General features: G+C 51.9%; 1 protein-coding gene across 2 annotated transcripts; it reads right to left on the bottom strand.

Moving 5' to 3' along the window:
- Positions 1-1,556: 1,556 nt before the first annotated feature.
- Positions 1,557-24,725, bottom strand: TFAP2E (transcription factor AP-2 epsilon). Of its 2 annotated transcripts, none has more exons than XM_032160226.2 (7): positions 23,970-24,725; positions 23,165-23,647; positions 22,564-22,615; positions 8,449-8,671; positions 6,967-7,085; positions 6,226-6,367; positions 1,557-2,713 (listed from the first exon to the last, which is right to left on the bottom strand). In XM_032160226.2, the coding sequence occupies exons 1-7, from the start codon at positions 23,994-23,996 to the stop codon at positions 2,434-2,436; spliced, it is 1,326 nt and encodes a 441-aa protein (XP_032016117.1). In that variant the 5' UTR covers positions 23,997-24,725; the 3' UTR covers positions 1,557-2,433. The 2 variants fall into 2 exon arrangements, with proteins under 2 accessions (XP_032016117.1, XP_058299394.1); XM_058443411.1 differs by having other exon boundaries at positions 2,621-3,636; positions 23,970-24,082.
- Between the last annotated feature and the right edge of the window lie 453 nt (positions 24,726-25,178).

Here is a 25,178-nt window from a genome sequence, read left to right as displayed (position 1 = left end):
CCCTGACAGCACACTTGCAAAGACATGGGGACAGCAGTGCAGGCAAACAACAGTGAATGCAATGGCCCTGGGGCATAAAGTGGTAGTTTGAGGAACAGAGAGGAAACCAGTGTGGCTGGAGCAAAGTGAATGATGAAGAGAGTAGTTTAAGATGAGGCTGGAGAATTAGGCAAAGTCAGATCATTGCCGGACCTGACTTTGAAGGTGTACCAGAGAAAACAGACCCATTGGGAGACTACTGTAGGAGTCCAGAGAACTAGGGTGTTGGCATAGAAGAAAGAAGATGGACTCAGAATCCATAGTCTTTCTGAAGGATTGAATATAGAGAAAGAACCAAATAGGACTCCCCAGTTTCTGGCTTGAGCAACTGGGTAGAAGGTGGTATCATCTACTGTGGTGGGACGGTCTGGAAGAGGTCACGATTTGAGTACTTGAGTCATGTGCTCCATTTTGGACATGAGTTTTGAGATGCCTACTAGCCAAGCCGGCAGGCATAAGGCAGATAACTGTACCTCCAAGTCTGGAGTTCAGGCAGCAGCCTGGGCTGAAGATAAACATTCAGGAATTGGCAGTATTGAGATATTGAAAGACATGGGATTGAATGAGACCAATCTAAGGAGACAGTATAGAGAGGGACCTGAGGAAAGCCAACATTTAGAGGTCAAGTAGAGAAGTAGCCAGCTAAGTAGACAGAATTGGGACCAGTGAGGTCATAGGAAACCAGAAGTTAGGAGGCACAGAGGAAACAGAGTTGCAGAAAAGAACAAGTGGTCAGCCATATCCATTGACTGCTGCTGTTAAATCCAGAAAAAAAGGCCTTGAGATTTGACATTGTGATGACCATGCTGAGTGGACTTCAGCCTACTGGTCGGGAAAAAAGCAGATTGAAGAGGAAATTGGAGGTGAAGAAATGGAGGTAGAGGTGTAGCAATCTTTCAAGAACTTTAACTGCAAAGGAAATAAAGAAATGGGGAAAAGATTTATGTTTTGTAAGGTAAGAGATCCTAGAACATTTGTACTCTGGGGGGTGATCCAGTAATGATTCCGTAGAAAGGGAGACACTGACGATAGGGGACAGAAAAGATGACTGAAGAGTGAAATCCTCCAGACGAGAGTTGGATGAGCGTTGGCCTGATAGACACACACAGTCACCAGCGTTCCGACTGACACCTACACACCACCACCAACGGGCATGGTAACAAATCCACCACCTTTGGGCATGGTAACAGCCAAACTGACACATGCACCCTCCAGCCCACCAAATCACAGGAATACACATACAGTATTCATTCGACACACACCCACAGACACAGCAACTAATAGCCACACTGACATGCCAGATAGACCAACATCTGTACCTCCTCTCACACAGAGGGGCCCCCAGTTCCCTCCCATGCTGTTAGGGGCCCCTTCCAATCCTAGCCCCTGCCCAATTCCCAGGCCCTGCCTCTCCCCAGTGACATTGCCCTCTTAGGAGGCAAATCCAGGCCTGGGCTAAAGAAGGACAGGGAGGGCTTCATATCCAATGAAAGGTTTTATTAAGAGAATGAGAGATGGGGAGATGGGGAGGTACATCAACTGCAGGGGCAAAAGAACCACAAATACAAGATCCCAGCGACAACCTCAGGGTGCCTGACACACCTTTCTTCCCTCCCAACCCACCCACAGCCCTTTGCGAGCAAAAACACCCTCTCCCTCCTGGTCCAGCTGGACATATCAGTGTATGGCCAGAAAACAGTGAAATGCATCCCCAACTCATTGGGATAAATAAGTTGCACTGGACATTTTAAAATTTCAAATTTAATCACAACATACATAAATAAATAGGACAGACAGCAACGGGACTGTGATGAGCAGCAGCCTGGATTCAAGTTCTGCAATTTGTGCTTTATCTTCTTTGTTCCTTGAGGACCCCTCCTGCCCACTTCTTTCTGAGAGTAGGAAGGGTACAAAGAGTCCACTGGGGCCTCCTTCCAGCACCCCTTTTCTGGGGATAGGAGATTCTGGAATGAGGGGCACCAACTCCTCAGTAGCACCTCTGATTTATCAATTTTCCTCCTGCCGCCAGTGAAAAACACAAAGGCTTTGGCCTCTAGAAGCACCCACGGCCACCCAGGCACGCTAATGGAAAGGGCTCTGCCCCATGAGCCAGATCTTTTCATGTCAATTTTCTGTCCAAACCTTCTCAACCATCAAAGGTCAGAAAATTGCACACATGAGACAAATACTTGGGCCCTTAACTTACCAACACACCACCACAGAGAGGCCCCCTCCCTTACTCCAAGCCAGATCCCCAACTCTGGGATCTCTGGATGAATGTTCTCTTTCTGGCCTGACTTAATCCCACCTTTCAGTCCTTCCAGGCCCACCCCCAAGAGCTAAGTCCCTATTTCAGGGCCTGGGAGCCCCTTAGGGATGGGGTGGGAGAAGCAGTTATTTCCGATGCTTGACATCCTTCGAAGCCTTGGTTTCACCATGTCCACTGCCCACACTGCTTAGAAACATCTTGTCCAGCCCCTTGAGTGACTCCAGCAAGTAGTTCTGGAAGGCAGTGAGGGCAGCACAGATGGCAGGCCCACCAAAGCCATGCGTGATGAGGCTAAAGTGTGTCAAGCAGCTCTGTACTCCGGGCTCTAGGATGAGTGCTGGACGGCTGTTGCCCAGCGGTGAGCGGTCCTGAGCCATCAAGTCTGCAAACTCCTTGCAGATCTGCCTGGTGGGAGAAGGAGGGTCAGAGGTTGGAGGACAAAAGTCTGAGCCCAGAGAAGGACCTACTACATGCTAGGCATTTTACAGACATTAGCTACACAATTGCTGACCCTCCCAACAGTCTGCAAATGATGACCATACTATTTTTTACAGAAAAGGAAACTAAGGTTCAGAGAAGTCATTTGACTAGCCCAGTATCACACAGCTAATAAACAGCACATGTCGATCACCCTATAATCTTTCTCTTTTGGATGTCCAGCCCATATTCAAAGTGCAGCTCAGCTACTTACGACCTTATATAGGAAACTTTCCTGGATTCCCTCTCCCAACCCCAAACACCCAGTGCTTCACAGAACTTTGTCTTTGAAGCTATTAGGAAACAATCCAGAATCTGCCAGAAATAATAACTAGCAGTGAATACAATTGAAGGCTGGATGCTGTGCCAACCACACTGTCTGCATCATCTTAATCTTCATAACAAGTCTATACTATTATTATCCCCATCATACGGACAAGAATACTGGTTTCAGACAGGTTAGATGACCTGTCAAGGTGACCGAGCTGGGATTTGAACCTAGCTCTAGTTTGCAGCCACTCATTATTCATTCCTTTGTGCGTCCTGTGTGTGGCTCAGGCAAGAGAATCACTCATCATTCATCTTTGTGTCACCATGAAAGCCAGCCAGTATCTTAGACAGGACTGAGACCCACGAAGTGCTTGATGAATGAGCTGATTAGTGAACGAGGTGAGCCCCGCCCTGGCTAGGTTTCTCCAGCCACAGTATGAGCAGCCTCAGAGGTCTCTCCATTTGGCAGTCCCAGGAGTCTGTGCTTCCTCTTCTGCCTTGGGCACTTGAGGAAAGCCTCAAAGGCAGGAAGGTGGAGTTGTCAGTTTGAAGGACTGCGTTGGGTGGGAGGACTGGATGTTCTAAGCCGGAAACAGACAAACCCAAGGATGTGAGGACAGGGTTGGCAGAAGTGGGTGGAGTTTGTGTGGGCCAGACTGTGGGGCCCTCAAAAGAGTTTGAACTTTAGCCTACCAATTGGTAGTTCTCAGATTTATCTCTCCCTTTTCTTTTTTTTCTGAGACAAGGTCTTGCTCTGTCACCCAGGCTGGAGTGCAGTGGCGCAATCCTAGCTCACTGCAGTCTCAACCTCGGCCTCCCGAGTAGCTGGGACTACAGGTGCACACCATCACTCCTGGCTAATTTTTTTTAGCACAGACGGAGTTTCGCCAAGTTGCCCAGGCTGGCCTTGAACTCCTGGGCTCAATCGATCTGATCACCTCAGCTTCCCAAAGTGCTGGGATTACAGGGATAAGCCACTGCACCCAGCCTCTCTCTCTTTCTTTCTCTCTTTCTCTATCCCCTTCCTCTCTCTGTCTTTTCTTGCAGTGGGACTGCTATGGTGTGAATGCTTATGTTCCCCAAAATTCATATGTTGAAATCCTACCCCGCTAGGTGATAGTATTAGGAGGTGAGGCCTTTGGGAGGTGATTAGGTCATGGAGGTGGAGCCGTCATGAATGGGATTAATGCCCTTGTTATAAAAGAAGCCAGAGAGAAACCCCTTCTCCCTTCTACAATGTGAGGACACACAGCAAGGTGCTGTCTATGAGCCAGAAAGCAGGCCCTCACCCGACATGGAATCTGCCTTGACCTCGAACTTCCCAGCCTCCAGCACTATGAGAAATAAATTTGTTGGCCGGGTGCGGTGGCTCACACCTGTAATCCAAGCACTTAGGGAGCCCGAGGTGGGTGGATCACCCGAAGTCAGGAGTTCAAGACCAGCCTGGCCAACATGGTGAAACCTCTACTAAAAATACAAAAATTAACCAGATGTGGTGGCAGGCACCTGTAATCCCAGCTACTCAGGAGGCTGAGGCACTAGAATTGCTTGAACCCAGGAGCTGGAGGTTGCAGTGCACCAAGATTGCACCACTGCACTGTAGCCTAGGCAACAGAACAAGATTCTGTCTCAATAAATAAATAAATAAAAATTTCTGTTGTTTATAAGCTACTCAGTTTATGGTATTTTGTTATAGCAGCCCAAATGGGCTAAGATAAGAACTCTTTTGGAAGAACTAAATCTTTTGCCTTTCACCTTTTTTTTTTTTTTTTTTTTTTGAGATTGGGGTCTCACTGTGTCACGCAGGCTAGAGTACAGCGATGCAATCATGGCTCACTGCAGCCTCGACATCCCAGGCTCCGGTTATCCTCCCACCTCAGCCTCCCAAGTAGCTGGGACTACAGGAGTGCACCACCACACCTGGCTAATTGTTGTATTTTTACGAGAGACCGGGTTTCACCGTGTTGCCCAGGCTAGTCTCCAATTCCTGGGCTCAAGCAATCCACCAGCCTCAGCCTCTCAAAGTGCTGGGATTACAGATGTGAGCCACCTTGCCTGGCCTGAAAAACTAAATCTTGGGGCCGGGTGCGGTGGTTCATGCCTGTAATTCCAGAACTTTGGGAGGCCAAGGCGGGTGGATCACCTAAGGCCAGGAGTTCGAGACCAGCCTGGCCAACATGGTGAAACCCCGTCTCTACTTAAAATACCAAAAATTAGCTGGGCCTGGTGGCAGGCGCCTGTGATCCCAGCTACCCAGGAGGCTGAGGCAGGAGAATTGCTTGAACCTGGGAGGTGGAGGTTGCAGTGAGCTGAGATCGCGCCACTGCACTCCAGTCTGGGAAACAAGAGCGAAACTCCATCTCAAAAAACAAAAACAAAACTAAATCTTAATAGAATACTAGTTTGTTAAACAGGACCTGAGGTGCCCTCACAGACCTAATTTGAAAATCAATGCAGCGGGAACCATTGAAGATTCTTATGCAGTGGGGCGGGTGCATGTGCAGGGAGGTTGGGAACAGGAAGACTCTGGGGTGAAGGTCCAGGAGTGAGATGAAGACCTGAGTAGAGGTGGCAGCATGTGAACGGTGGTGAGGGAGGCACAATGGACTTGCAGAGCAGTCAGGTGTGACTTGGTGGCCTGATGGATGTCACTGGATCAGAGGGTTGATGGGCAAGGCTAGGAGAGGGAGCCTCAGACCTGCGATGGGGACTGGGGCTGGTGGTGTCCTGGGAGTGTATGTGAGTGTAGGACCCATGCGTGAGCCTGTGTGACCCAGTATTGACATCACTGTTCCTGATGCAGGAGCCCAGATATGTTCACATGTAGTGTCCATGTGTGCTCCAGGAGCTTGTAAGGAGTGTTCATGTATGTCTGAGTGATAAACATGATGCCCAAATATACCCATATGTGGCACCCAAGTGTGCCCAGGTGGCATGCACACATGTGCCCAGGAAAGCCTAAGCAGGGAGCCTAGGTGTGCCCATGTGTGGTGCCACATGGGCCGCAGGTACATGTGTGTGCTCACTGCTTGTGTACACAGTGGTGTGCATGTACGTGTGATGCACGTACAGCTCCCTGCTGATGTACACAGTGGTGTCCGTTGTGCCCATACATGATGTCTGTCTGTGCATGGCACCCACGTGTGCCTGTGCAGGGTGCCCTCACTCACTTGGCGGCCAGCAGCATGCTCTTGCGGCTGTGCAGCTCCCCTGGGTCAGCGTGCTGTCGGCACAGGTACTCGGCGGCTGCCTTGGCTGGGAACTCCGTCTCACAGACATAACCGAAGTCTCGGGCCAGGTGCACGGCCTCTCCTGGGGGGAGGGGAGCTGTCACTACTGCCGGGTGTACCTCTGCGCCTGGAACACAGCTTTGAACCTCTGACCCCCTGGCCAGAGGGATCCTGTCCTATCCTGCCTGTGTAGATGCCCTCTCTGACTTTCCTTCCCAGCCCAGCTCCAGCTCCCATTCCATTGCTCTCCCTTGGGGCCTTTAGGGTTGGGCTCTGAGCTCAGAGATGGGAGCTGGGCCCACCATGTATTCCAGAGGCACCAACCTCCAGGGGAGGGGGCTGTCACCCCCTTCATCCCTTTACCACATCCAAACACTGGCTATTCCCCGCCAACACACACACCCACACACCCACACACCCACACCCACACCCACACCCACATACACATACGCACACTGCAAGTAGGTCTCCATTGCACATGCATGCACACATGTACAAAGACTACACACAGAAATCACAAACACACCTTATACATGACAGAGAGTACACACACAGATACTGCAACACTTACACGGATACACAGACACCACTAAACACACCCTCCTGCATTAGAGACAGTCACACCAGACAACTCACTTGCCCTCGCATCCACTCCCATGCCCATCTTCAGGCCTCACTCACCTTCCACTAGCGAAGTCAGCAGCGTCACATTGGCGGCCTTGCGACGGCCAGCTGGCAGGTTGAGCCCAATCTTCTCTAACCGTTCCCGCAAACACCGGCCCCCATTTTTGGACTTGGCCCTTGACATGCACAGAGACAGACAGACATACAACTATGAAGACAAGAGAAACGTATGGAGGCTAAGTGGCTGCCAAAGGGCCTTGTTGCCTCCACCAGCCCCTGTTGAGGTTTGGGTCTGGTCCTGGGGATGCTCTGAGGTCTCTTTCAGCAAGGGCGCAACCTCTTCCTAATCTCCATGGTTTTGCAGCCAAGACAGAGGCGGGGGGCCAGCACCCAGCTCCAGGAGCCCCTCAGTTCACTCTAATCCTCTCCACAGCAGGGGCAGCCAGGGTGGGGCATCCTGGGGTCCTTAGCACACCAGATGGCCACACACACCTACCCGGGGATACATAGACCTATATGTAGAGACACACAGTGACATACAGAAAGAGAGACACATGGGGAGACACAGGTACACACACAGCCACCTGGTGACTCACACACACACACACACACACACACGTGAAAGAACAGAGACACGTAGAACCAATAGAGACAGACATATGCAGAGACACAGACTCAGACACCCAGGGACACAGAGACACAGGATCACACCAAGTCAGGGTCCCAGGAACACATGTACAGACACTCAGGGACTCACAGAGATCCTCCAAGATGCTAGGAGTAAGGAGATACCCCCTATGACTGCACAAATGCCACTCCCACACAGTGGCACAGATATGTGAACATCCATGTGACTAGCTCCAGATGCACAGGCAATCACACACACACAGCAGGACACACTGTAGGCCACACATCCCACTAGAAGAAACACAGGATACTCACACTCATGAAAACACATGCTCCTGGCCATCCGCTACTATAGACACACGCACACGCACATGCACACACATGTCCACACCATCCTCAGACTCATCCAAGTTCATGACCCTGAAGCAGAAATACCCTTCCCAGGCACAAAGACATGCACAGAGAGAGAGAGAGAGAGAGAGAGACAGGTCTAGGAAGACGAACCATGGACTACCATGCTCCGCACCCCAAAACACACAGGGCCTATGCTGCCGCGCAGAATGGGCCTTGGGTCCTGGGGTTCATTTCCTGGAAGAGGGGGTGAGGATGGCCCTCTCTCTTCCCCAGACCCAGTCTCGTCCTGACCAGTGTAGGTGAGTTCTCCATCCCTACTCTGTGCCCAGGCTTCTTTCTCTGCCCTCCTCCCTACCCCAGACCCACAGACATGTGGCAGCCACCAGGGACCTGGGCCGGCCCCTACAACATGCACAATCCAGAGTCCCCGGGGCCTCCCCTCCCAGGGAGACTGAGGCAGGAGGCCTAGGTGAGACTGGCCTCCTCTCTGATGCCTTCAGAAGACCTGAAGAGGTCAGGGATCCAACCAGGCGGGGAATTGTGGGCTGGCCTTCCTACCTGCGGAGGACACCCCCCAGGAGGGAGGCGTTGAGGCACTCGGGAGGTGAGAGTCGCCGCTGCACCTCCCCCACCGTCACCTTGTACTTAGACGTTGAGCTGAGCAGTGAAAGCCGGCCAGGCACGGAGCAGAAGACCTCACCAGGATTTGTGATGCCGCCCACCAGGCTGTCTTTGGCCAAGGAGAGGGCTGAGAGGCTGCTGGCTTTGGAGGGGACGGGCACTGTGGAGAAGAGGGAAACACTGAGCCAGTGGCTGCCGCACACGGCCCCACTCAAGGGAGGGTCTGGTATCCTTGCTTTATGAAGGGAGAAACTGAGCCACGGTGAGGTGAAAGTGACTCGCCCGAGTTCCCTCAACTGATGGATGTGAACTCTGAGACTGAACTCTGAGTTGTCTGGCTCCTGAATCTGTGTCCCCCTCACTGAATCGGGCTGGTCCTATCTTAAACTCAAACAGTTCCAGCGGAATCTTGGTGTTTTAGCAGATGCCATCAGAGAGGGACTTGCATGTAAGGATATGAGTGTGAGCTGGAGGCAGGACCCCGGGGCCCTGCAGCAGGGCTAGGCCACGGCTGGGCAATCACAGGGAGTCCCCAGATCCCCTCTTCCCACTCGTGATTCCCACGTTTTTCCTCTCCGCCCTCCCACCCCACCTGACCCCTGCATCAGTGAGGGGTCTGGAGACTGTGGGCTCCATATCCCAGAGACAGGGAAGTTATTGCCCTGTTAATGCCTTCAGCCCTGGCCCTCTCTTCCTGCCAAGTCACTCTGTGAATGCTGAAGGAGACCAGGAGATAGGCCCTATACCCCCTCCCCAAACACTCCCTAATTATCTACTAACTGAAGACCAGAGAAGGGAATCTGAGAAGTTAATTTTCTTTCTTTCTTTCTTTCTTTCTTTCTTTCTTTCTTTCTTTCTTTCTTTCTTTCTTTCTTTCTTTCTTTCTTTCTCTCTTTCTTTCTTTCTTTTCTTTCTTTCTTTCTCTCTCTCTCTCTCTTTCTCTTTCTTTCTCTCTCTCTCTCTCTTTCTTTTCTTTTCTTTTTTTGAGATGGAGTCTCGCTCTGTCACCAGGCTGGAGTGCAGTGGTGCCATCTCAGCTCACCGCAACCTCCGCCTCCCAGGTTCAAGCGATTCTTCTGCCTCAGCCTCCTGAGTAGCTGGGACTACAGGTGCCCACCACCATGCCTGGCTAATTTCTGTATTTTCAGTAGAGATGGGGTTTCACCATATTGGCCAGGCTGGTCTCGAACTCCTGACCTCATGATCCACCTGTCTCAGCCTCCCAAAGTGCTGGGATTACAGGCATGAGCCACCGTGCCTGGCCAGAAGTTAATTTTCTAAAATTCACTTAGACATTCTTGGCTATAAGAGAAAGAAAGTTCTTTCTGCAGTCTAACCTCCATCCTCCTGCTTAGCCTTGGGGGAAGGGAGAATATTGAAGCACTTGCTTCTTTAGTGGAACCCTTTGGCCTTCTCTTCCTTTAAGGAGGTGACAGCCTTGGTAGACAAGGCCTCGTGTGTACATCAGGAGTGAGGCTCGAGTGTGGAGTCTGGGACTAACAGCTACTGAGCACTCACTGCTGCGTGCTCCCGTAGATAAACCCACTCAGTCCTTGGAACAACCCACAAGGGGATACACTTATCACTATTCCCATTTTACAGATGAGGAGACTGATGTCCAGAGAGGTGAAGTAATATGCCTGAGATCACACAGCTGGTAGATGGAGAACCAGTCACAAACCCAAGACTGCGGTCTCAAAGGTGGTGCTCTTTGCCTTCCAGCCATTTGGCAATATTGGCTGAGCACTTGCATGCCAAGAATGGTGCCAGGCCTGAGGAATACAAAAGTAGAAAAGGCTAGCCTGATCCCTAGCCTGGCAGAACGTCTAGTCTCTCCCTCTCTGGATAAACCTCCCCACCTCCACCCAGCAGCCCAGCCAGAAACCTCTGTGATACCCTCTGCAACCCTCTCCCCCAACACATCCCATCCATCACCACATCCCATCCATCACCACATCCTGTCCATCACCACATCCCATCCATCACTAGAGCCTACAGCTTTCCTTTTTTGTTTCTCCCACCCCTGCCCATCCCACGACTTTCATTTCTTCATGTGCCTTGGATGTGGCCACTCCTCTGCATGCACACAGACACAGGTTCACTTCCCATGTGAGTTTCTCCACAGACCTTGCTCTGATCTCCCTGCCCCCGCCCAGAGGGATCTTTCCATCTGGATGCACCATTCTGCAGCCAAAAACTCAGCTTAAAACTCATCAGAGCCCGGTCAGTTCTCTGAAAATCAAATCCCAGCTCCAGAGCTAGACAAAATGTTGTCACCTGTCAATGAGTAAGTGCCAGGTGCTGAAAGTTCAAAGAGGTTAAAGTGGGACAGCAAGTAAGGAGCAGAAATGAACCTTTAACTCTGCGCACTGACTCTGAAGTTCACAGCTTTAACCATCATGTTACAATGGCCTCCTTCACCCTCCCTTGTGTTCTGGCTCTGCCTGCCCCTCTCGCTGGGTCCCCATTTGTCCATTACGCTCTAGACCCAAGCTGACCAAGAGAAATATAATGTGAGCCACATGTATACATTTAACGTTTCCTAGTGTCCACCATCTTTTTTTGAGACAGGGTCTTGCTCTGTTGCCCATGCTGGAGTACAGTGGTACAATCACAGCTCACTGCAACCACCACCTCCCAGGCTCAAGCGATCCTCCCACCTCAGCCTCCCAAGTTGCTGGGACTACAGGTGCGTGCCACCATGCCTGGGTAATTTTTGTCTGTTTCATAGAGATGGGGTTTCACCATGTTGCCCAGGCTGGTCTTGAACTCCTGGACTCAAGCTATCCACCCGCCTGCCTTGGCCTCCCAAAGTGCTGGAATTAAAGGGGTGAGCCACCAGGCCTGGCCCACATTTTAAACAGTAAAAAGAAACATGTGAGGTTAATTTTAGTCAATATAATAGTAAATAATATATTACTATTTAGTATATTTTATTTAGCACAATATACACAAAATAGAATCATTTCAACATGTAATCAATATTTTTAAAATTATTAGTGAGATATTTTACATCGTTTGAAATTAGCCTTCAAAATCCAATGGACATTTTATGCTTAAGTGCATCTCAATTCGGATTAGTCGCATTTTGGGTGCTCAATGGTGGTTATAGTGGCCACTTGGTGGATAGCACAGCTCCAGGCTTCAAGGGAGGAAGGGCTCAAGAGGTAACATAGTAAGTGGGCTGTGGGGGAGGTTGGCAGGCTAGAGGGGCACCTTATGCAAAGTCCCGCCAAGCAGGACACAAAGCTCCTGGTTTGTTTGTGTTTTTGTTTTGTTTTGCTGGTTTTTGAAACTCGGATTCTGGATTTTTATGTGAAATCTCTGGATTTGTAAGCATTGGCAATGACTCAAAGATTGAAAAACCCAGCACAGGCCAAATGGAACAAGTGTGAAGTGCCTCCTGCGATGTGGTGCCTCCCAGGGTGTGAGCTCTTTGAGCCCCACAGTGCTCCTTTGGTTCTCAGGGGTCCTTCTCTACTCTACTGAGTTTAGGCACCAACCCCTGCGCAGAACTTCCCTCCCCTGCCCCCCAGCTCCCTCTCACCCCCATCCCTGGCCTTACCGCACTGAACCTTTCTGGTCTGTTTCCACGGGTGTCTTCCCTACCAAGTATGAGTGTGTCGAGGGCAGGGTCTTGGCACAGGTGGCCATGAGTGAATATGAAATAAGCTAATGATGCAAGGGCCCTGGGAACCCGAACTGAACTATACTGTATGTATAAAAAAATTATACCTCGAGCTTGACTTTAAACAAATAAAACTACAAATTAGGCCAGGCACGGTGGCTCACACCTGTAATCCCAGCACGTTGGGAGGCCGAGGTGGGAGGATTGCTTGAGCCCAGGAGTTCAAGACCAGCCTGGGCAATACAATAAGACCTTGTCTCTACAAAAAATACAAAAATTAGCCAGGCGTGATTGCACATGCCTGCAGTCCCAACTACGCTGGAGGCTGAAGTAGGAGGATTGCTTGAGCCCAAGAGGCAGAGGTTGCAGTGAGCCGACCACGCCAGCCTGGGTGGCACAGTGAGACGCTGTCTCAAAAACAAAAACAAAACCAAAAACCTACAAATTGATAAATTAAAAATAAAAAGAAGGGCAAAGTAACTGTCTTCCCTCCCATCACCCCTCACCAAAAGTAGGGGTTGGAGAAACAGGATGAGCAGCCTTCTCCATTCAACTGCTATTAAAACCTAGGGCCCAGGCTGGCTGAGCATGGTAACTCACACCTGTAATCCCAACACTTTGGGAAATTGAGGCAGGAGGATCACTTGAGCCCAGAAGTTCGAGACCAGCCTGGGCAACATAGTGAGACCTCATCTCTACAAAAAAAAAAATTTTTTTTTTTTTTTGAGACGGAGTCTCGCTCTGTCACCCAGGCTGGAGTGCAGTGGCCCGACCTCGGCTCACTGCAAGCTCCACCTCCCAGGTTCACGCCATTCTCCTGCCTCAGCCTCTCCGAGTAGCTGGGACTACAGGCGCCCGCCACCACGCCCGGCTAATTTTTTTTGTATTTTTAGTAGAGACGGGGTTTCACCGTGGTCTCGATCTCCTGACCTCGTGATCCGCCCGCCTCGGCCTCCCAAAGTGCTGGGATTACAAGCTTGAGCCACCGCGCCCGGCCTAAAAAAAAAAAATTTTTTTAAGTTAGCCAGGCATGGTGGTATGTGCCCATAGTCCCAGCTGCTCAGAAGGCTGAGGCCACCGAATGACTGAGCCCAGTTTGAGGCTGCAGTGAGCTATGATTGCACCACTGCACTCCAGCCTGGACGACAGAGCGAAACTCCATCTCAAAAAAAAAATAAAAAAGGATAACTGTATACAAAAACTGTATGCCCTTGTGATAAATACAGCAATGAGGATGAGCTGGAGTATGGAGGAACGTGGTAGCCTAGATATGGATATTTGCAAGTGCTTTCTCCTGTTGATGCCAGATTTATGCAGACATAGGTGCTGCTAGATATAAGGGCAGACATGACATTGCTCATGTGTTTGTGAATATGAGTGACAGACCCTGCTGCTTCCCCCACCAGTCCCTTTTTTTCTCAGAGCTTCTTCCCTTGAAAATGGCAAGAGGGATGGAATCCATGGTTAGGGAAGCAGGTGGGTCAGGGACGGGCAGTGATGGAAGTAGGAATTAAACTAGCACAGAGGGCAAAGCCGAGACACTAAGGTTTGTCTCCCACACACACAGGACAGGATTCCCTGTGGTAACTCCTGAAGCTGAAGTGATCTAATGGTGTCCTGCTGGTCACACATGCAGAAGCCATTCACACACACACACACACACACACACACACACACACACACACACACTCACTCCTGCAGACACAAGAGCTCCCAGTTATTTAACCTGTCAGACAAGGCACTCTGTCCACAGGTGGTAGATATGGTCTGACTTCTGAACCTAGGCAAGTGTGCAACAGACTCTCCAAGAAGCCTTGTTAAAATTGCAAGTTTTTTCTAGAAGAAAACATAGAAGGCCAGGCGTCCTGGCTTACACCTGTAATCCTACCACTTTGGAAGGCAAGGCGGGTGGATCGTTTGAGGTCAGGAGTTTGAGACCAGCCTGGCCAACATGGCAAAACCCCATCTCTACTAAAAATACAAACAACAACAACAACAACAGAAAACTTAGGAGAAAAATCTTCGTGACCTCAGGTTGAGCAAAGAGTTCCTAGATACGACACCAAAAGCAAGGCCCATAAAAGAAGATGATAGGCCAGGTGTGGTGGCTGACTCCTGGAATCCCAGCACTTTGGGAGGCCGAAGCGGGCAGATCACCTGAGGTCAGGAGTTTGAGAGCAACTTGGCCAACATGGTGAAACCCTGTCTCTACTAAAAATACAAAAATTAGCCCAGGATGGTGGCGCTCACCTGTAATCCCAGCTACTTGGGAGGCTGAGGCAGGAGAATTGCTTGAACCTGGGAGGCAGAAGTTGCAATGAGCTGAGATAGCCCCACCGCACTCCATCCTGGGCGACAGAGCGAGACTGGAAGAAAGAAAGAAAGAAAGAAAAAAGAAAGAAAGAAAGAAAAAGAAAGAAAGAAAGAAAGAAAGAAAGAAAGAAAGAAAGAAAGAAAGAAAGAAGGAAGGAAGGAAGGAAGGAAGGAAGAAAATGATGATAAATTGGACTTCATCAAAGTCTAAAACTTTTGCACCTCAAAAGAGAAAGAAAGAAAGAAAGAAGAAAGAAAGAAAGAAAGAAAGAAAGAAAGAAAGAAAGAAAGAAAGAAAGAAAGAAAGAAAGAAAGAAAGAAAGAAAGAAAGAAAGAAAGAAAATGATGATAAATTGGACTTCATCAAAGTCTAAAACTTTTGCACCTCAAAAGATATTATTAAGAAAATAGCATGGTATGGTGGCATGAGAATGTAGTCCCAGTTACTCGAGAGGCTCAGGCAGGGGGATCACTTGAGTTCAGGAGTTCGAGGGTGCAGTGCGCTGTGATCTTGCCTGTAAATAGCCACCAAACTCCAGCTTGAACAACATGGTGAGACCTATCTCTGAAAAATTTTTTAATTAAAAAAAAAAAGAGAGCAGTTGCTCACACCTGTAACCCCAGCACTTAGGGAGGCCAAGACAGGAGGATCACTGGAAGCCAGGAGTTCGAGACTAGCCTGGGCAACATAGCGGGACCCTGTTTCTATGAAAAAAAAAAAAAAAAAGATAATTTTTAAAAATGCAAAAATAAAACATTAAAATTTTAAAAATAGAAAAGAAAAAGATAAACCACAAACTGGAAGAAAATATTTTCAAATCATATATCTGATAAAGGACTGTATTCAGAATATATTATATAAAGAACTCATAACTCAACAATAAGATAGCAACCTAAATAGAAAATGGTTCAAATATGTAAATAGACATTTCATTAAAAATGAGAGATGAATGGTTAATAAGTATATGTAAAAGTTCTTAACATTATTAGTCATTAGGGAAATGCAAATTAAAACTATACTGAGATACCACTTGATGGTTATAATAAAAAAGACAGGGGCCAGGCACAGTGGCTCATGCCTGTAATCCCAGCAATTTGGGAGGCTGAGGTGGATGGATCATGAGGTCAGGGGTTCGAGACCAGCCAGCCTGGCCAACATGGTGAAACCCCATCTCAACTAAAAATACAAAAATTAGCCAGGTGTAGTGGTGCGTGCCTATAATCCTAGCTACTGGGGAGGCTGAGGCAGGAGAATTGCTTGAACCCAGGAGGCAGAAGTTGCAGTGAGCTGAGATTGTGCCACTGCACTCCAGCCTGGGTGACAGAGTGACATTCCATCTCAATAAATAAATAAAAAAGGCCAGGCGCAGTGGCTCATGCCTGTAAGCCCAGCATTTTGGGAGGCCAAGGCGGGTGGATCACCTGAGGTCGGGAGTTCAGGACCAGCCTGACCAACATGGAGAAACCCCGTCTCTACTAAAAAAACAAAATTAGCCAGGCGTGGTATCACGCGCCTGTAATCCCAGCTACTCAGGAGGCTGAGGCAGGAGAATCACTTGAACCCAGGAGGCGGAGGTTGCAGTGAGCCGAGATCACGTCATTGCACTCCAGCCTGGGCAACAAGAGTGAAACTCCATCTCAAAAAAAAAAAAAAAAAAAAAAAGACAATTCTAAGTGTAGGATGTGGAAAAGTGGAACCCTCACACATTGCTGGTGAGAATGCAAAATAATACAGCCACTTTAGAAAACAGCTTGACAGTTTCTTAAAAATTAAACCTAAACCGACCATATAATCCAGCAATTCCACTCCTAGGAATTTACTCAAAAGCACTAAAAATATATGTCTATAGTAAGGCATGTATATGAATGTTCACAGCAACATTATTCAAGACAGCTAAAAAGTGGAAACAACCCAAGTGCCCGTCAACTGACCAATGGATAAACAAAATATGTTACACCCATACAATGGCATACTATGAAGCAATAAAAAGAAACAAACTGCTGATAATAGTTTGTTTCTTTTTATTGCTGCTTCTTTTACTTAGCATAATGTTTGGGGCAAGCCTCAAAAATATTATGCTAAGCAAAAGAAGCTTGATGCAAAAGTCTGCATATTTATATATTCTATTTATAGAACATGTCCAGAATATGCAAATTTATGGACAGAAAGCAGATCAGTGGTGGCCTAAGGCTTGGGGTGAGAATGGGGAGTAGCTACAAATGGGAACTTCTGGGGATGACAGAAAAGCCTCAAAATGGATTGTGATAATGGTTACACAACTCTACATTTACTAAAAATCATCAAATTGTATTCTTACAATGTGTGAATTTTAGGTATGTAAATTTTACCTCAAAAAATCAGTTAAAAAATGCAAGTTCCAGGGCCATACTTCCAGGGGTTCTCATGCAGTCAATGTGGGGTGGTGCCCAAGAAATTTGCTTTTTTTTTTTTTTTTTTTTGAGGCAGAGTCTCGCTCTGTCGCCCAGGCTGGGGTGCAGTGGCGCTATCTCACCTCACTGCAAGCTCCGCCTCCCGGGTTCACGCCATTCTCCTGCCTCAGCCTCCCGAGTAGCTGGGACTACAGGCGCCCGCCACCATGCCCGGCTAATTTTTTTTTTTTTTTTTTGTATTTTTAGTAGAGACGCGGTTTCACCGTGTTAGTCAGGATGGTCTCGATCTCCTGACCTCTTGATCCGCCTGCCTTGGCCTCCCAAAGTGCTGGGATTACAGGCGTGAGCCATCGCGCCCAGCCAAAATTTGCATTTTTAACAAGCACCCCCTGGGGGTCCTGATGCATGTGGTTCCTTAGACTACACTTAGGGTACCACTGGTCCAAAGCTTGAAGGGGTTGGAGCAAGAGGAAGGTAGACAGGAGGGGTAGTGACCTGCTCCCCACCCCACACTGGGGGCACAACATGTGCAAATGCCCTCCCTAGAGTCTCTTCATCTCCCCTGCTGGGACCTGCTGATTAAGTTTCCTTCTCATCAACTGCTAGAGGGTTTCTTTCTTTCTTTTTTTTAAGATGGAGTTTCGCTCTTGTTGCCCAGGCTGGAGTGCAATGGCACAATCTTGGCTCACTGCAACCTCCACCTCCCGAATTCAAGCGATTTTCCTGTCTCAGCCTCCAGAGTAGCTGGGACTACAGGCATGCGCCACCATGCCTGGCTAATTGTTTTGTATTTTTAGTAGAGATGGGATTTCACCATGTTGGTCAGGCTGGTCTCAAACTCCTGACCTCAGGTAATCCACCTGCCTCGGCCTTCCAAAGTGCTGGGATTACAGGCATAAGCCACTGCGCCCGGCCCAGGGTTTCTTTTACATATAATTTCTATCCTTCACTCCCCTGCTCCAAGATTTTCCATAGCTCCCACCGTTTTCAGGTAAAGTCCAAACTCTATCTGCACATTTTTTAAGTTGCTTTCTGGGGCAGAGAGTAGCCTGGGAGGCAAGTGAGAAAGGGTTGTGGAAGTGCAAGTTCAGTAAATTTTTGATATTTTGTTTATCATGGATTTTTGCACTATTTTCATTTAAAAAGGCCAAGCGTGGTGGCTCACGCCTGTAATCCCTGCACTTTGTGAGGCTGAAGCGGGCAGGTCACTTGAGGTCAGGAGTTCGAGACCAGCCTGGCCAACATGGTGAAACCCGGCCCCTACTAAAAATACAAAAATCAGCTGGGCGTGGTGACAGGTACCTGTAATCCCAGCTACTTGGAAGGCTGAGGTACGAGAATCTGGGAGGCAGAGGTTGCAGTGAGCTGAGATCGTGGTGCTGCACCCCAACCTGGGCAAGAGAGTAAAACTGTGTCTCAAAAAAAAAAAAAAAAGAAAAAAACAGATTATTATTATTATTTTTTGAGATGGAGTTTCGCTCTTGTTGTCCAGGCTGGAGTGCAATGGTGTGATCTCTCGGTTCACTGCAACCTCCGCCCCGCGGGTTCAAGTGATTCTCCTGCCTCAGCCTCCAGAGTAGCTGGGATTACAGGTGCCCGCCACTCCACCCAGCTAATTTTTGTATTTTTAGTAGAGACGGGGTTTCACCATATTGGCCAGGCTGGTCTCGAACTCCAGACCTCAGGTGATCCATCTGCCTCGGCCTCCCAAAGTGCTGGGATTACAGGGTGTGAGCCACCGCCGCCCGGCCTCTTTTTTTTTTTTTTTTTTTTTTTTGAGATAGTCTCACTCTGTTGCCCAGGCTGGAGTGCAGTGGCATGATCTCGGCTCACTGCAACCTCTGCCTCCTGGGTCAAGCAATTCTCCTGCCTCAGCCTCCCGAGTAGCTGGGATTACAGGCTAGCGCCACCACACTGGGCTAATCTTTGTATTTTTAGTAGAGATGGAGTTTCACCGTGTTGGCCAGGCTGGTCTGGAACTCTTGACCTCAAGTGATCCGGCCTCCCAAAGTGCTAGGATTACAGACGTGAGCCACCGCGCCTGGCCTATTTATCTTGATTACTGAGTTTTTTGGCACCCTCTCAAATTCTGTCCCAGAGGTCAGTATCTCACTCATCTCACCCATGTCCTGGCTGCTTAGAGATTCTCTGGGAAGTGGAGACCCTCCCCAGCTCCCTCCTCCTTCTCCAGGGCCAAAGACAGCAAGGAAGAGGGCGACTGTTTACATCAGCTCCTGTCCTAGAGATCCCGAGATCGGACAGCTGATCCGGTGGAGAGGGATTCCCCACCCCCAAGTAGGCAACTACCCACTCTCCTCCAGAGGGAACGAGGGATCCATCTCCGTTCTCATCCTTGACCACTCCCCTCCAGCTCTGATTGTATAACCTGAAACCCACACACGGTTTGTAACTTTTTTTTTTTTTTTTCGAGACGAAGTCTCGCTCTGTTGCCAGGCTGAAGTGCAGTGGCGCGATCTTGGCTCACTGCAATCTCCGCCTCCCGGGTTCAAGCGATTCCCCTGGCTCAGCCTCCCGAGTAGCTGGGACTACAGGGGCGCACCACCATGCCCGGCTAATTTGTTTGTAACCTTTTTAACCTGTCTGGCTTTTCCACAGGGAGAGGATTTGCACATGCTGTGTCCTGTGTGATGAAAGTAGCCCTTTTTACACACCCCCTCTTTCAATGCACTCAGACTTCAAAACCCATCACTCATTCATTCAACAAACACCCACTAAGCACCTCTTGAGCCCGGTTCAACTATCTCTCCTCTAGGCACTCACCCAACCTCGGGCACTCTCCGCGCCTCTTCTGAGCTCCTCCCGCGTCCCATACAGCCCCTGCTCACTACTGGAAAATATTCCTGTTAAGCTCCGTCTCCCCACCAGTCCTGCCTGCTTTCTGTGTCTCTGGGATAGGTTGCAAAACTGGAGGTGACAAACGTGGGCAGGAAATGGAGGGCTCCCTTATATGCCTAGGGTCGGCCTCAGCCCTGCCATCTCCTGCCCGATACCGCGGGTGCAACTGGCGGGGGACCCGGAAGTGTGTGGTAAGGCGCCGGGGCTTCGCCTGGCCGCCCCTCCCGGACGCTTGCCTGCAGTCAGCGAGGCTTTTCCAACCCAGGTCTGGGCCCTGCGAGCTCCAGGTGCCTCTGCCCCGCGGCGCTGGCGAAGTCGAAGCCCGAGAACGCCCACCGCCGCGATGCGAAGGCCGCAGCTGAGGCTGCAGCTGCCTCCCTTTCGCACCAAGGACCCCAACCTTCAGCGACGCAGCCGCCGCTCCCGCCCAGGCTGGGAGGCACTGTAGAGATCCGACGCTTCAGGTGGCCAAAGAGCGACTTTCTCTGATTCCAGGGCCCTGGCGGGGCAGGCTCCAGTACCGCACTCGGCGGAGGCCGAAGGTCTGTGGGGCAGGACAGGGGTTCCGCGTGCCGTCGGAAGGGCCGAGGACGAAGGAGGGCGCTAATTCACTCCCCACTGGGCTGGCGGCGACGCGGAGGGCCAAGGTGAAAACTGCTGGGGGCGCCGAGGGCGGGTGTGGGGAGGGGCGGCTCCAGGGAGCAAGGAGCCCACCTGCCTCGCCGCCGCAGCTGCCCTGGGTCGCCCGCCCACGCTTTCCCCTGGGTCACGACCTCCGGATCCAACTGTGCCCAGCTCCTGCCCCTTCTCCTTTGCTGCAGCTCCGCGGGCTGTAACTTGACGTCTAGGCTGGGACGTCCAGGGCGCAGTCTCCGCTCATGTCGCCGGCGCTCCACTCGCTCCACTCGGCCACAGACCCGCTGGGGCTGGGGTCCCGCTGGCGCTGGGGTCCCGCTGGCGCTGGGGTCCCGCGGTTGTGCACGTGAGTCCGCGCGGCCGCCGCGTCCCGCCCCGCTCCAGGGAGCCAGCGCGCCGCACCTGGGATGTTAGGGCTCTCGTTGTGTTCTTTGGACTGCTTTGGGGGATTTCAGCGCACCCCTAGGATCTATGAGTCTTGGAAGTTGTTTGAGAGAAACTAGCTCTGGGAGGGCCTGGCATCCAGTCTCCTGTCTCGGCTTTGGACCGGGGTTCCGGGTTAAGGTGCTCAGAGCAACAGCTGATCCTTCTACCCTTGCGCAGGGCAGAGATCCCCAAACACCTTTCTAAAATGCAGGGTCTTAGTCTTTCTCAGGGAGTCAGTGAACCTAGACTCCCAGTCTCTCGAGCCCAGCATGAGTAGGGAACTGGGGACCACCACCATGCTCATATTTCTGGTGGCCAGGAAGTCCAGGCAGGCTTTTGCCCCCTGCAGACGGATCTCTTTCTTCAGGGGTCAAGAAAGGCTCTGTCCAGTAAGCCAACCAAGCCCCACCAGCAGAGCTGCGCTGCAACCAGGTTCCTAGTGTCTTTCCCACACCCCCAGTTCCAAGCAACACAGGACACAGCCCCAATTCCACCCCCTCCCCACCACTTCCTGCCCTGTTGCCTCATCTTCCCTGCTACACACTCCAGGCCATCCAGCTAACCCCCAGCTCCTGGTAACTCAGCCCCAGCTCCTGGAAGTCCAGCCCCAGCCCTGCTACCACCACTTCCACCTTGGCCTCCCTTGAGAACAAGTGGAGGGCAAATAGAGCCCAGGCTTGAATTCACTCGTTTGAAAAACAATTCGAGCCAAACCCTGTGGGAGCAGTGCCTGCCTGGGGCACCGCAGGCTCATGTGCACCTCTGAATTCTTTCGGGCACCTGCCCCAAATGTAAACAGGCTGCTGCCCAATGCCTGGGCCCCTCTGAGTCTCTGCTCCTCTCTGGCTGTCTCTCTCTTTTTGTCTGTCTCTCACCTTCCCCTGTCATGGCCAGTACTTGGTCCTCAGGCCAGAAAAGGTGGGTACCGTGTCCCAGGATTTTACTAATGCCAGGAGTCACACAAATACTCCTACATATACACAGAGAGGACCCGTGCATGCTTGGAAATCCTCAGATACCAAAGAACAAAGTGCAGGACACAACAGGGATACTGTACACATTGAGACCCGCAAATGCAGAGAAATGCACACCAACATACAGAGACACACCTCACAAACACATTCACAGAAACAGACACACTCACACTCCAAGAAATACTAAGACACCCATGAAGGGAACATTTCAGACCCGCACAGGACCCTGAACTCACATAGACACAGACACCCAGGAGCAGGTGGGCCCTGACTCAGGTGCATACAGCCTAACACACAGTATTCACACACAAGATCCCCTAAGTCTAAATGCCGCAAGAGACTCCCACAGAAAGAAAATTCCCCCAGAAGCCTCCAAAGCCCTGCCTGGAAGGAAGGGGAAGAAAGTGCCCGCCAGGCTCCGAAATGCTAAGGCACTGTAAAATGAAAATCATTTCCCAAACTCCGTGGGAACAGCACTTCCATTCCCACCTCTTAGGGAAACAGGGAAGTGGTTTAACTCGTTCTGCAAATCAACTCCAGATCCACAAGAGTGCCCTCCCCCTCCTCGGAGAGAGGCCAGGCTCCCAGTGCTGCAGCCCAGTGAACGCTGACCCGCTTAGGCCCACCGCAGGCCGCAGGATGCTGGGCAAACTCACCAAGCCCGCACCTCTCTCTGCCTAATCTCTGGCTCGGCCAGGAAGAGTGCCTGGTGGACACCCAACCTGGCGACACACAGGAGGCATGTCCGGTGAAGAAAATGGATCTGTGCACCAAGGGCCTGCACCATCTCGCCCGGCTCTGCCCTGACAGATGCACACCATTCCTTACCTTTCTTTATCACGGACTGGTCTAGGAGGCTCATTCCCGGCTCGTCCATCGCCTGCAAATAGCAGAGGGAGGCAGTGAGGGCGCATAAAGCCCTAGCCGCCCATGGCTTCCCAAGCCCCTGCCACCCACGGTCTCTGTCTGCTCCGCCCAACGCGCACCACCTTCTCTTGGGGCGGCGACGGGCAGGCCCAGGAATCGCTATGTCCAGGCACCGAGCTGGAGCCCTGGGCATCTCACCGTGCAGTGCAAAAAGGGAATTTTGAACCTTAGACTGGTAACTACTATGCTTCTCTTCGTCCCAGGTTCAGGCTGCCCCATGGATGCCACACGTGGCTCAACGGCCCAGCGGGGAGAAAAGAAGTGATTCAGTCCCTGCCGAGGATTGCTGCCACCCAGGCACTGTTGGCGGACTCAGTGCCAGGCAGCCTTGATGGCCAGGCAACGTCTAACCCAGGAGGTGGGACACATCCTCGGAGTCACCAGTGAGAAGTGGCGAGCTGGGAGAAAAGTCGGGTTCCTGCATTTGTCACCTTCTGCCTCCAGCCATGGTAGTAAACCACCGCGGCCAGTCCCGACCCATCCCGGACCCCTCGGGTCTCACCTGCAGGTCCTCCAGACCGGGGGCCGCCGCCAGCCCCGGAAGGCCGAGCGGTGCGTCTGCCAGGCCGTGCGCGCCGTCGGCCAGGCCGTGCAGGAGCCGGGGCACGGCGGTGGCGTAGTCACGGCGCGGGTCAAGGCCCAGGACGCGGGCGGGCGGTGCCAGCAGGCCAGGAGGCTCCTCGTGGGCGCGGGCGGCTGCGCGGGGCGCGGCCCAGGCGGCCTGAGGAGGCTGCGGCTGCGCCAGGGGCGCCAGGCCGCCATACGGGTCCCCTGCCAAGTGGGGAAAGGCTGCGGCGGCGTCGGGCGCCTGACCGTAGGGCAGCGGTGGCTGCGGGTAGGGCGGCGGGAAGTAGGGCGGCTGGAAGTCGGCGGCAGCTGCGGCGGCCGGCGTGTGGCAGAGCTGGGGCGCCGGCCCGTAGGCAGCCTGGGGCAGAGAGGACAGGCGGGCCCCGCCGGCAGCTGCGCCCAGCCCGTCGGGGCGCTCCTGGGGAAGGAGAGGAGTGCCTTAGGTGACCCACTGGCAGCTGAAAGGACCCCAGCCCGAAAGGATCCTCCTCAGCTCGGGAGGGTTCAGCTGCCGTCCCCCCCGTTTCTTGCGGCCCGAGGTTTATTTCCGAGCCACCCGCAGGCGCAGGAGCCTCAGGCTGGGGACAGCGGTCACTTGCGCATCGTGTTCTCAGCTGGCGGAGTCCCTGCGGCCCCCTCCCTCCGAGATTTCGTTGGCGCGGGGCAGGAGGGTTGGAAAGCCCAGCACTCAGGCGCCCCGATCCTCCGGCCGAATATGTCCCGGGCCCGAGACTACTCACCATGGCGGAGTAGGTGTGCACCAGCATGGGGCGGTGAGTGCGGGGAGCGAGGCGTGGCGGCGGCGGAGCCCTAGCCCGACGGCGAGCGCTGCGGGCAGAGGCGCCGGGAGCCGGCACAGCCCGCGGGGGTCACGGTGCGGTAGCTGGGTGAGACCCAGCCGGGATCCTAGTAGGCGTGGGGTCCTCAGCGGTGGCCGTTCCCGGGCGGGTCCATGGAGGCAGGACGGATGGGCACTGATCGCACTTGGAAAAGTCAGTCAACGGGTGCCCAGCGCCCGCCCTTCCTCCTCTGAGCGTAGCCTGCTCCATGCACTCCAGTTATAGTGGCGGGGGCGCGCCGGGCCTCTGGGGGCGCGCATTAAAGAGACAAGCTATGGCAGTTCTCTCCCTTTTCCCCAGCGGCCGCCACAGGGGAGGCAGTGGCTTTGGCGGGATCGGGCAGGGTGGGTAGGGGGCGTGAATTCAGCGCACATTGATCTGAGCCGCCTTCTGGGCTCGCAGCTCGCAGCTGCGGTGAAACAGAAATGTTCGAGGCTGGGACGCAAGGGCCCTACATTTGCTCGACTCTATCACATCCTTGCCTTTAAGCAAAGCACTATTCTTCGCTGGCCTCAGCTTCCTCAGTCAAATAGGTATCAATCCTTTCTCTAAGCACCTCAAGAGACTTTGGACGAGGTGGGCAATCGGGAACGTGGAAGAAGTTTGTGAGCTGAAGACTCAAGCCTATCTGCTCATGTGCACACAAGTGTCAGTGCGTGTGTGTAGGGGGTCTACCACCACAGTCTCTCCTGAATGGTTCTGGATCAAAATCCCTCGAAGGTGCCCACTTCGCTCAGGCTTCCTGGGCTGAAAACTTCCAACGCCAAGCCAGGCTCTGAGGGAGTTGGAGACACAAGCTGGCCAGACAGAGAGAGACTTGCCTGGGATGGGTTTGGGTATGAGCTCCACCTGACGAGGGGCCAAGATATTTCTGAAGCCACAGGGGTCTGGGCTGATTGAGTGTGGGCATGAGATACCCAGAGACTGTTGAGTGACGGTGTGTAACTGACTAGCATGGATGCCATGTGATTGTTACACTAACATGCGCAGGCTACATGTTCCTGTGTTACCATGGCAGGCACTCCCTGGCTGTCAAGCAAGTTCCAGTCTCTATAGTCACTCTCTCTTTCTCCCCAAACCCAACCCTCCCCTCCTGAGAAGCAGAGACAG

The sequence above is a fragment of the Hylobates moloch genome, unplaced genomic scaffold (genome assembly GCF_009828535.3).
Source record: "Hylobates moloch isolate HMO894 unplaced genomic scaffold, HMol_V3 SCAFFOLD_8, whole genome shotgun sequence".
Classification (NCBI taxonomy): Eukaryota; Metazoa; Chordata; class Mammalia; order Primates; family Hylobatidae; genus Hylobates; species Hylobates moloch.
This window is presented reverse-complemented; position numbering and strand designations above follow the sequence as displayed.

Coding starts and splice junctions, on each gene's coding strand:
- TFAP2E (XM_032160226.2), bottom strand. CDS start 23,996: ATGCTGGTGCACACCTACTCCGCCATG. Junction 23,648..23,969: donor TGCACACCTACTCCGCCATG/GTGAGTAGTCTC, acceptor CTCCTTCCCCAG/GAGCGCCCCGACGGGCTGGG. Junction 7,086..8,448: donor CTGGGGGGTGTCCTCCGCAG/GTAGGAAGGCCA, acceptor GTGCATGTCAAG/GGCCAAGTCCAAAAATGGGG.